At 31.9% G+C, this 12,317-nt stretch overlaps 2 protein-coding genes and 1 long non-coding RNA gene across 3 annotated transcripts; 2 read left to right on the top strand and 1 right to left on the bottom strand.

Annotated features, from left to right (window-relative positions):
* Positions 1-4,097: 4,097 nt before the first annotated feature.
* LOC133781291 (disease resistance-like protein DSC1) lies at positions 4,098-8,635 on the bottom strand. Its single transcript, XM_062220295.1, has 3 exons — positions 8,456-8,635; positions 5,209-5,574; positions 4,098-4,264 (listed from the first exon to the last, which is right to left on the bottom strand). Exons 1-3 carry the CDS (start codon positions 8,586-8,588, stop codon positions 4,098-4,100), a joined length of 666 nt encoding a protein of 221 aa, XP_062076279.1. The 5' UTR covers positions 8,589-8,635.
* LOC133814783 (uncharacterized) lies at positions 6,193-7,383 on the top strand. Its single transcript, XR_009884805.1, has 2 exons — positions 6,193-6,351; positions 6,441-7,383. It is a non-coding gene; the product is annotated as an uncharacterized LOC133814783 (long non-coding RNA).
* On the top strand, positions 7,511-8,403 carry LOC133782295 (uncharacterized protein At2g29880-like). Its single transcript, XM_062221547.1, has 3 exons — positions 7,511-7,861; positions 8,013-8,294; positions 8,398-8,403. The coding sequence occupies exons 1-3, from the start codon at positions 7,511-7,513 to the stop codon at positions 8,401-8,403; spliced, it is 639 nt and encodes a 212-aa protein (XP_062077531.1).
* Positions 8,636-12,317: the final 3,682 nt, after the last annotated feature.

The raw sequence follows: 12,317 nt of genomic DNA, 5'->3' as shown, positions 1-12,317 counted from the left end.
TAACCTTAAGTTCGATGAACACAAAATCACTTGTCTAGTCTAATGGCTAGTTACTTAGAGCCTGGGCCAAAAGGCCCAGGTGACTGCATCGTCACATGGCTAAGGGTGCGGAGCCCAAGTTAGTGACTCACTCATCAGTCACTCACCTGATTCAAGTTTGTGACTCCATAGCCACTCATTAAGTTAATTTAGTGACTCACTCATCTGATTTAAGTTAGTGACCCACTCATCAGTCACTCATTTGATTAGAGCTATACGCCCCAACATGATTATTAGAATCTCGATATTATCTGATTAGGGGTACAAGCCCCAGCATGGTTACTAGAATCTTGAAGTGATATTCACTCATCTATTTAGAGCTATAAGCTAGTATGATTATCATAATCATCATTTGATATTGTATACATGCAGTAATGAGTTTTCTTGCCGAGCCTTGGCTCACGGGTGCTATGTGGTGTAGGTAAAGGTAAAGGGAAAGAAAAGCTCACCCAACCTTGAGTTGAGAGCTTAGGTGGCGTTGTGTACATATGCAGTCGCTTGACCACCACTGCCAAGGTGTTTCTCAGAGGAACTAGGGGTTAACCCTATTTTTGCCGCTTAGGTTGGCGGATTGTAATTTTACACTGTAATGACCGTTTTGAATTGTAAATACCTTGTAAACGCTTTTATGGGTCCATGTACAATTTTATGTTTTAAATAAAATATATCATTTCCTTTTGATTGAAAATTTTCACCTTAGCCTATTAATAACACCTAGATGCACATTTATAACCAAATGACTCAATTAGAGAGTTAAGCACGATTCAAAGTTCATAGTAACGGTCTTGGAGTAACCAAGGCGTTACAACCCTCTCCTTTACTCTCTCTTGGTAGATGTCACGTCCCAATTTCGATAAGGAAGGTTGGGGGTTCTCAGCTTGGGCCATTCCATATCAAAAACCCAATCCCCGACCTGAATCTCTTTTTTTTCTCGAAACCAAAGGTTAATCCATGAATATCACATAAAAGTCGAAAGGGAGGATATATGCAACTCGTTTAGGCATCAAATTAGGGAAATCCAAGAAGTCAAAAGAAAGACTCTGCCTAGCTGCCAAACCCGAGCATCCCTATGCTAATAATATCTTTTTATCTTGTCCTATGGACCCAACTATATCTGTTACTTGTTGGTATTAAATGAGAAAAATAATAATATGCAGCGGAATATGATCTTTTAAAAATTTATTAATACCAGTCAGGATCATACATGTATAGATATATTAAATAACACATAAAAGGAATAGAGATTACATCTCGTAGCTTATCAAGTGTCATTGAATCTTTTTCATATAAATAAACAATCTTCCTATCATTTTTGAAAGCTCACACTTGAGCCTTCCAAGTCAATCCTCAACAATCTTCCTATCATTTGAGATGTTTTGGAAAAAGTGGAAAATTCGGGAGGCTAAAACAGCACGCTGGCCTCGACCACCAGCATCCCAGGCCGCAACCTGAGAGTTAAGGACTAGCGGCTGTGACCGTGAATGTCCTTGGCCGCGGCCGGGTGTACTGACAGCCAAATCCCAATTTTTCATTTTTCAAATTTGAACGATTTTACGTTCCTAAGTAACTCTCAAATCTTCATTTTAATTCCATAACACATACAATTAAGCATTGGTAAAAGCTAAGGGAGTTGGTGGAATTTAAAATTCAAAGGGTGTCTCAAACTCTATAAATAGGAGTCAAATGCTTACTTGGAAGACACACAATTTTCTATCCACAGTGCACTTGGCTGGAAAATACACCAAACTGCTTGATAATTCCAAAGAGCTATTTCCAAACTTGAGAGTCTTTTAGTGCTTAGAGAATATGGGGAAATAAGCTTTTGGACAAAGTTCTTGATACTTGTTCTCTAAGTACTGTTCTACACTTTGGTTGTGTGAGTGTTAGATTGTTCTTATTATTTTACTTTGTTTTCTATGCACTATTTTTCTTATTTATTTCTTCATGTTCTTCTTTGTTCTTTATATTTACATGTACTATTTTGCTTAAGTTTGTAATCTTCTTCTCCTCTACTTCTTATATATCCCTTCTATTTATTTGTATTTTTAGCAATTGAGTTGTAACATTTATTTTAATCAAACACATTGTCTATTGTATTTGTTGTTTAGAGTTGTATCTTGATTTCTATATATTACATTGAATAATATATTCTCTAACAGTTCGAAATAAATGTCGTCCTCCATTCAAACAAAATCAATCCAAAACTGACCAAATTGTTAAAAAAAAAAAGATAAAAGAAAATTACAATGGAGTCAAACAATAAAAAAAAGGTATGCTCAACCTTAATTTACTGAATAAATTCTGTAGTTTTCTTTATTATTTTCACTTGTTATGATATTGTTATTGTGGAATGATGGTTATTTACTGATGTAATGATATTGTGGCTGCATTGCTTAAAACTATGCTTTTTTTTAGGTTTTTAATATTCCTACATTGAGAGACAATATTGTGCAGCCTCCATTTTGTGAACCTGCAAACGCAAGTCTTAATCAAGAAACAATAATAATTGTGCTAAATTACTTAAACTGAATGCGTGTCAAATTTAATCTAATTTTTTTTCTTCATGTTTTTTATTTTAAGAACTTTAAGTGAAATGAGTGAAGTCATAAGCTTGTTTTGACGCTTCTTTTCTTTTGTTTGGGGACAATGTTTGAGTAGCCTTTGTTCTTTTCTTTTTTCTTTCAACTCATTCAGAACTGAACTTTGAATTGTTTCGCATATTTGCTTGTTTTTCTTTTGCCTTGGGAAATATTTTAAATGAGTTGTGTGTTTGTTTGTTTATTTCTTCTATTGTTAAAACAAGATCTTGGTGAAAAGGGACAATATTGGTTTGTCTTTTCTCTATTACATGTTTTTGTATTTAAAATGTGACACTAAGGGCCCATTTGGTTGATGGTAATGGGCCAGAAAGGAAAAGAATGGAATGTTAATGGGCTGGATTCTTTTGTTTGGTTGGAAATAACAAGTTTGGAAAAGAATTCCATTGTAATGCTTATTCCCCCAAACTAACGGAATAACTTTTCCACTTTTGAGTCAGTGGAATTATAATTCCATTCCACTGCTTACCTTTCCTTACCCTAATTACCCTTCTTTTTTCATTATTCACAGATCGACAAAAATGGTTCTCTCTTCCACTCTAGCCATAGAGATCTTCCTCACTCATTTTTGAGATTAGGTCTCTGAGGTTAGCTTAACTGCATTTTTGGTTCCTCATTTCGTCGCCATCGCCGCTAAGCTCTGCCCATTGCGAATCAGGTTGGCTATGCCTTTCTCTCTCTAGCTTTTATTTAACAATTTCTGCCATTTTTGTATCAAAATTGGTTTTAGGGCACATTATTCTTCCATGCTTAGTTTCTCTCGCTCTCAAATCAATATCAATTTAGGATTGATTTTGTGTCTAACATTACTTCTTAATACATATATAAACCTTGCCTATTATTTGTTCAGCCAAATAATTTGTAAATTGACGTTTGGAACGTACTCATAAACCAACTGAAACTTCCTTAGCATTGTCTTCTCTTCTTTCAGTACTCCTATACAAATAGTTGTTGTATATACACTTATTTATATGGGTATATTGATCATTATCATATAGTATATATATATATGTATGAGTGAGGTACCTTTTGTGATGTTGTAGAGGGGTGATTGGCGTTTTCTTAGAGATGGGAGTAGCTTTTTTATGAAAAGGTAGAACAAGAAGGCAACTAAAAACACAATCAAAATGCCAATACCGATTCCTCCCCATAAATGCATCTTATTACCATCATCAGAATTATCAGTTGTTGCTGATGAAGTATACATTTTCACTCTGTCACCAAGTAATCTTGCATTAATACCCTTTTCTCACCTAAGCAAATATTAGTTTTATTTGTATTGAAGATATAGCATGCGGATTCCACACTCTTTCACTCTGTACTTGCCAACATTAAAAAGTTCTTCCCAATCATTTTTTTCAAGGTAAAACTCAAATGAAACCTCTGTTGCATCAACACAGTCATTGTAGTCCTCATCAATATACCCCAAAAACATGTGATCTGAACTCAGAAATTTCATTTCTAATTCATCCCCTTTAGCCTTTTGTAGCCTCTGAGAGCTCCAACTCCATCTACGGCTTTCGCCATTGCCGGTTTTGAAACGTATTCGTAGCGACAATTCAAACGGTTAAGATCAAAACAATAGTGCTCAAACTCAACAACAATGCAAAAGGCAAAGCCTAAGAAATCTGCACCATGCCAATACGAAAAAAGATTAATATTTATTGAAGACCCCTCAGTTTGCTCATAGAACCATCCTATAATTTTATTTCCTGGACAACATAAATAGAACTTAGGCCAAATTCATTCCTGCATCATCACAAGAAAGAGACATGATTATTTCTAAAGTGAAGTACTAATAACATGAAAGACACACATATAGGTATATACCTCTATTGATTCTCCACCTGTTAGAGCCAAATAAGTTGCCTCTTTCATAACGAACATATAAATGATCAGGTTGTGTATATAAATGATGTATATATTAAACCTGAAATGGTTAGTGCTCTCAAGTCACTACATTTGCTTAGGAGTAAACAAGGGAGTTTTGGAGATTTCTGAATATATATATATTATATGTGTGTGCAAAACTCACTACTATCTGTATTTTGTATTTGGATCACCCAGGCCATTGTAACCCTTCTTTTTTTTATCACAACAATGTTCTTCATTTGAAAGAGTCCAAATATTTGAGAATCAACAACATCTTAATTGAGACTTTTGAAATAAGGTCATCTTGTATAAAAAATTAACAGAACACCTAGCTTGCTGTAATTATATTGGGTAATTACACTAAAAGTGCTCTCTTTGATTTATAATTCATCTTTTTTACTTTTTTGGTTCAATTTTATAGATGAGCTTGTACTGATACTAGTTTTTACTCCTTGGTAAGTTTAGCAATTAGTTTAAAGATATAGTTGAAAATGCAGCTAAATTATGTCTTTTTCTTTGCTTTCTGAATTAATACAATTTACAAAGGTTGCTTTGAGGCTTCCCACTTAATTATTTTCTTTTTTTGTCTATGCTTTGTCCATTTGCATTGGTATTATTCTACTCCTATTGATATCTGAATTTGATGAGTATAACTTAATTTTTTTAGGAGCTAAAGCTAGTCTTCACAACATATAAATACTGACAGGTCTCATGTCACTCATTGATCCACATGAATCTAGCATTGGTATGGAAGATAAACCGTAGATCCAATCAGATAATTTCAATAAGCTGTTATGACTAAGATTTATTTCAATCTTAAAATGAAAACCAACTGAGGACACAGCTGGTAAACTTTCTAGTTTTGAACATTTAGAAAGGCTTAGCCATTCAAGGCCACTCATATTGAAAATGTTGTTTGGAACAAACTCAAGATTCTTGCAGTCCCTTAAAAATAGCCAACGAAGCCCAATTAGTTTCTCAATTGATGAATGCAACTTGATAATCCCTGTTCCATCTAAAGAGAGATCCTTCAAACACTCCATTGGCTCAGCTGTTATAATTTGACCTGTGTATAGAAAAAAAACAAAAGCAGCTTCAGAAATTTCACATGGGACTTAGTAATATCATCACATTTTCTTGGGTTTTTGTAACAATATGGCTAAGTCCCATATTTGGCAATTTTTAATCCATGTGAAAATTTTCTTATGGGATATTGTCTTAGGTTAAGCTTAAGTATTTATGTTGCTAGAATAACTGATTGTTGGATTAAAAATTTTATTTGCTTTATTATATTCATTGTAGGATAATGGTTCGTTTAACTGTCAGTGAGAGACAAATTTTGAGAAAGAAGAAGATCATGGCTCTTTATTTGCGTTGGATGAATGTGTTGCATGTAGTGCAGTGGTTTTTCAAATTATGGGAAAAAATTATTGTACATGGTATTGAATCAAGCTCTTTGGGAAGACAATTATACATACTTGATGTTTTTGTCAATAGGCAAATTGTGCATCAAATAGCTTATGAGAGTGATGTCATTTGTTTTGATCAACTTAGGATGAATAGGAAAGCATTTAGCAATTTATGCATAATGCTTTAAACTAGGGGTGGGTTAAAAGCATCTAAATACTTGCAAGTAGATGAGCAAGTGGCCATGTTTTTACATGTAATTGTTCATCATGTGAAAAATAGAGTCATTAGATTTCGATTTATGAGATCTGGTGAGACTATTAGCAAGTCTTTTCACAATGTGTTACATTCAATCATTCGACTACATGGAGCGTTATTGAAAAGACCTGAACTGGTTGTTGAAAACTCAACAGATGAAAGGTGGAAATGGTTCAAGGTATGTTATATATTACTTGAATTAAAAATCACTACAAATTTTTATTTGTTTGAAATACTAATAAAAAAAGTTTGTTTATTATGTGGTAGAATTGCTTAGGGGCACTAGATGGAACTCATATTAGAGTGAGAGTACCTATGGCTGATAAACCAAAATATCGTACTCGAAAAGGTGAAATAGCTACAAATGTCTTAGGTGTATGCTCCCAAGACATGCAATTCATATATGTGTTACTTGGATGGGAAGGCTCTGTAGCAGATGGTAGAGTTTTACGTGATGCCATACGTAGAACAAATGGTTTGTGTGTTCCAAATGGTATGCTTTGTGTTTTAGATTATATATTTTTTTTGGATAAGTAAGTCATTTAGGAGACAACTTAATCCTTATCTTTATTTTATTTTAGGTTATTATTACCTTGTAGATGGTGGATATACTAATTGTAAGGGATTTCTTGCTCCATATCGAGGCCAACGCTATCACCTCAACCAATGGGAAGATGGGAATCCTCCCAGAAATCCACAAGAGTTTTTTAATATGAAGCACTCATCTGCTAGGAATGTCATTGAGAGATGTTTTGGTGCAATTAAGAATCGATGGGCAATTCTTAGGAGTCAGTCATTCTATCCAATAAAGACTCAAAACCGAATCATTTTAGCATGTTGTTTGCTTCACAATTTTATTAGGAGAGAAATGCCTACTGATAATACTGATATGCATCCAGAGAATGAGAGTGATAGTGGAGACGAAGAAGATATCATGGATGCTGATGGATCCATAAGAAGTATTGAAGCTTCTGAAGGGTGGACAACATTTAGAAATCATTTAGCACTTGAGATGTATAACGAATGGAGAGAACATAGGAGAGCAAGCTAGTTTTTTTTATTTCTTAGATTAAATGCACAATGATTGTCTAGGTTTCTAAATTTGGTTTCACTTGGCTATGCCAATTCATTTGACTGTTTGTGTAATTGACCACCCAAAAAACTTATATCACTTGCTTTGAAATGGAAAATTTATCTTTAAATTTATGTTTTGTTATTGGTGTGTATATCCATTCACTTTTATTTCTTTATTGCTGGCTGTTTGTTTCTTTTTCATTCAACTACAATATTTCAGCTTTAGTTTTTAGTTTTACAGTATTTTGATACCTTATTTCAGCATGGAGACTTCAAAAGGAAGAGGTCCAGGACAAAATAAAATATTTTGGAGCGAAGATGAAGACAAACACTTGATTGAAGCACTTATGGAACTGAATAATGAAGGGAAGTTTAAAGCTGAAGGAAATTTCAGGCCAGGTCATCTTAGAGCTCTTGAGATGAAATTAAAGGAGCGAATGCCTGCTTGTGATATACAAGCTAAGCCACACATTGAGTCTAGAATGAAGACTTTGAAGACTCATTTTCAAGTGGTTCATGAAATGTTGACTGGACCATTTTGTAGTGGATTTGGGTGGGACAACGACAGAAAAACTGTTACTGCAGAAAAGTCAGTGTGGGAAGCATATTTGCAGGTACTCAAATAATAGTATTTGGTCTACCATTTTGCTTATGATGTTAATGGATCCATAAGAAGGATTGTTTGCTTATGATGTTGATGGATCCATAACAAGGATGGTTTGCTTATTTATTTGTATCTGATTTTTTTATTTTGTATAAATGCAGAGTCACAAAGAAGCAGCCCCCTTCAAGATCAAGTCATTCCCTTGGTATGATGATTTATGTATGGTTTTTGGCAAGAATCGTGCAACTGGAAAAAATGCGGAGACTGCAGCAGATGTTGTTGAAGAACTTCAAACTGAAGAAGAAAACACTACTCTTGAAGAAGATGATTTCAACTATGCTAACAATGTCAATGAAGTGCCATCTATGTCTATTTCAGATGCAACAAGAGGTGCTCAATCTCACACTCAACCAGATGGGTCTTCAAAGAAGAAAAGGAAAACTGTAAATCATGAAGAACTTTCAGATGCACTCACACAATCAGCTTGTATTATCGCAAGAGAAATTGAAAAAGCTTCTATTCGTTTGAGTAAAGCTACTGGTGAAGACATGAATGAAAAGCATATGCAACTTGGGAAAGAGTTAGAAATGACCACTACACTTACCACAGCTCAACGTCATAAGGTAGCTCGCATGATTATGCAAGATAATGCTCTGGTTTCTTACTTTTTCAGTGTCCCAGATAATGAGAAGGATGAATGGGTGACACTTCTTCTTGATGGCTCTCTCTAAGATCATGTTTAGTCTACTTTGCTCTACTACAATTTGCAGGACAATTTATATTGCCTTTGACATTCAGTAGTATACAAATTATAATCTTTTGGATATGATGTAATGTTTTATGCTCATAATTTTGCAAACTAGATTGTCTTTGAGCATAGATTTGAGTAATTGGACATAAATACTTATACTATTTCTAGTGATATTTCATGTGTATGGACAAAGTTTGATCGCAGTAATCAAAAACTCTTTTGATTATTAGAATATAAATATGTTATAATGTTTAGTTTAACATTTTTATGTTATTATATTGTTTTATTTTTAAAAAATATAAAATAGTGTTTAGTGATAATTAAAGTAAATTGCATTTGACATTAAAAAAATACTTCACAAAAATAAATTCTTATTGATAATTTTAATATTTTGTAGTGTTCAAAAGTGGAATTATTATGCTTAAAAAAAATAGGATTATTAAATATTATTTTGTAAAAAAAGAATATGAAAAAAAAGTAACGCCATTATTGGTAAATCTATATATATATATATATATTTAGTATGTTTATTTTAATTTATTAATCATATTTTAAGCACTTTGGGTATTTTTGTCCAAAATAAATTTATTCCATTCCATTTCATAGTTAACCAAACACTAGAATAGGTATTCAATCATTGATTTCATTATTCTAACCAAACAACATAATCGTATTACTTTTCTTATTTCATTCTATTACTATTCCTGTTCATGTTCCTATTCCATTGTTTTCATTATCTCCAACCAAACACCACCTAAAGATTTAAATGTTTGAGTCTGAGATCCAATCCAAGAGTAAGAGCTTATCTTTTTTGCTTTAAACAATTTGGTTTCTGGTTTTATTTCTTATGGGAAGATATCCCCATATGGCAACCATCTTAGTTTATGAAGTTTAGAAAAAATGAGCAAAAATTCAACATTTTCTTTCTAACTCATTTGAGTTTAATTTATTGCCAAGGCATATATCATTTAGATTTTGATGATTTGACTATGCTCTTTAGCTTTTATAAATGATGTAAGAAATTATATTTTTAATTATATCGATTTAGTTTTTAAACAAAAAAAACCTCTAAATATAGTTTGTAATTATATGGTGACAAAGTTTGTAATAAATTGATTACTTTTCAAATAAATTAAAAAAGTGATATAAAAAATTGATATATTTTCTGAAATGGAAATTGAAAATAATTTTGTCAATTAAAAAATGTAATAAAATAAAAAGTAATAATTTGTTATTTTTTAAAATGAAATAATATATACTATCCAACCTTATACAAAGATATATAATTTGTAAATTTCTCACAACCATGATAAATAGATATCTTTAGTTTTAAAAGTAATGAGCAAAACGAAAGCCCAAAAGTGAAGAAGCCAAAATAAGACCAAACTTATATATAGAAAGTCATTACTCCCAAATATAAACATATATAAGAGTACAACCATAAACTTCATTCAGACTAGGACAAAGAAACAAATATAACCAAATAAAAAGCTAACAAAACAGAACAAATTAAAACCTTAAAAAACAACAGACTAAATATTAAAGCATAACAATTTTTTAATCCTAAATTAGTGATTGAAATTTAATTAAAAAACTCTGTGAAAATCAAATGTGAGGAGTTGAATAGTTTGAAAGAACATTAATATGAGCAAAACTGAATGAAGAGTAAAATAAACGTGCAAGAAAAGTTTGTTCCATTATACTCATAAAGTAATAGTGCATAAAATATATGATTATTTTGTAAATAAAAAAAATTATAAAGGCTGAATGACATGGCAGTGCTACTTGATAGTGTGAAAATTGGGTGTAAGATATGGGTGCACATATCATTACTCATTTTCATAATCCTGAGGAGAGGAGTGCTAACAACGAATTCTTATTTCAACCTCTTTGTCAACTTCTGCTTCTTAAAATACATGCTAGAATAATTTTTTTCTTCTATTTTTTTATAATGGTGTTCGTTGTAGTTACAACACCATTTCTCTAAATTTTAGAAAAATTGTGAATAATTTATAGTGCTGAAAACATTTTTGTATTTTTTGGAACACACATAGTAAACCTATTTTATGAAAAAATATAATGAACAATGTTTTCGGTACTGTAAATTATTTGAAAATTTAAATGACGTAGACCATAACTACAATAAATGACGTCATGAAAAATAAAATAAAAAAAAGAATACCCAAACATGTATTTTTTGAAACGAAAGTCGAGTAAGATGCTTTCTCGTACTCGGGATTACTGAAGAAAAAAAAAGGTAAATAAACTGAATTTTTTATATAAAAGATATATCTCTTCTATATAAAAAGTGTGTAGATAACAGAAATTCTTGGTTTTAATAGTTTTTTATTTTTTACCGTTAACTTTAACGGAATATTCTTATATTTAACTATAGATTGTAAACATAACTTAAACTTAAATAAAATTGTACGCCCTAAATATCCACGAGCTATTAGCGAGCTGAGAAATGACATAATTATATTAGCCACGTGGATATCACGTGCCCGGAGCTGCTGTCACCAGGTCCTACCTCTTTAGCTCAAGGTAGCCAAAGGCTTAATGAGTTGACTGAGTTAGATCAGAGGCGTGGACACCACGGGCTAAGGATACAACAAGCTCGAGGCACGAGCTTGAGTTGGCACCTCTGACCCCTTATAAAGTCAACCGCGCAATGTAAACATGCATATATCAGACATCACGTGTCTGATATATCCCTGACTTCTCGGACACGCAGCGTAAACGTGCGTGTTTAGGCACCCACAACTGGGTTAGGCCGTGCGGCCCATTATCCCCCTCACCTATTGATCAGACCACACTCCATTGTCAGGTTTTAGGAATTAATTATGAATGTCACAGAAGTGACATGATGGGTGAGAAGGTCACGTGATGACCCCCCTTGCCAACCCCCAGGTGCCCTCTCCTATAAATATGGAGACCCTAGGAGTTGGAAAGGGTTGGATTCTATTGTGTAAAGAAACACCCTGTAAAGAATACCATAGAAATAGCAATAATATTGGCTGGTGGACTAGAAAGATTTTAACCTTTGAACCACCTAAAAAAGTATTCGTGTCACCCCTTTATTTTAAGATCATTCATCTATTATGGTTCATTACTTAGCATTAATCCCACTCTCTACTCTCTTAATTATCTGTTGGCGAAGAACCGCGTCAACAAAAATTAAATAAATAAATCAATAAACAAATTAAAATAAGATATTTTTAAGATATTTTATCATGATAATTATTTAAAAATAATAAAATCATATATTTAATGACTTAAATAAAATTTAATTAAATTTAAATTTAATATTATATTAAACATATAATATATAATCTTTTGTTGTCACTGACAAATTAAAAAATTAGAATAAACATAATAAATTTAAACAAAAATAAATAAATAAATAAATTAATTAATTAAAATAGAAAATCTTTAAGATATTTTATGATAATTTAAATAATTAAATTATATATATTTAAAAATAATAAAGGCATACATATTATTTTTTTATGTTATAAATTTGTATGATAGTTTGTTTTTTATGAAGTGATTTGAACTCTTTTTTTTTATCAAATTCACTAAAAGACATTGCGAGATACATTAAAACCTAAAAATAGTTTATGCATATATAATACTTTTCAATTGTTATTTTATTTCAATTATTAATTTTTTTAAAATATTATTATATTTTATATATATATATCATGTAGCTATA

The sequence above is a fragment of the Humulus lupulus genome, chromosome 1 (genome assembly GCF_963169125.1).
Source record: "Humulus lupulus chromosome 1, drHumLupu1.1, whole genome shotgun sequence".
NCBI classification, from domain to species: domain Eukaryota; kingdom Viridiplantae; phylum Streptophyta; class Magnoliopsida; order Rosales; family Cannabaceae; genus Humulus; species Humulus lupulus.
This window is presented reverse-complemented; position numbering and strand designations above follow the sequence as displayed.

Bases quoted from the DNA above. Each gene is read 5' to 3' on its own strand.
- LOC133782295 (XM_062221547.1), top strand. From the start codon at position 7,511: ATGGAGACTTCAAAAGGAAGAGGTCCAGGACAAAATAAAATATTTTGG. The intron at 7,862-8,012 runs GTACTCAAATAA...GTATAAATGCAG, and splicing joins TGTGGGAAGCATATTTGCAG to AGTCACAAAGAAGCAGCCCC.
- LOC133781291 (XM_062220295.1), bottom strand. From the start codon at position 8,588: ATGATCTTAGAGAGAGCCATCAAGAAGAAGTGTCACCCATTCATCCTT. The intron at 5,575-8,455 runs GTAAGTGTAGTG...TTCTATACACAG, and splicing joins CCTTATGACGTTGAGCTGTG to GTCAAATTATAACAGCTGAG. The intron at 4,265-5,208 runs GTATTTATATGT...GGCATGGTGCAG, and splicing joins GAGTGACATGAGACCTGTCA to ATTTCTTAGGCTTTGCCTTT.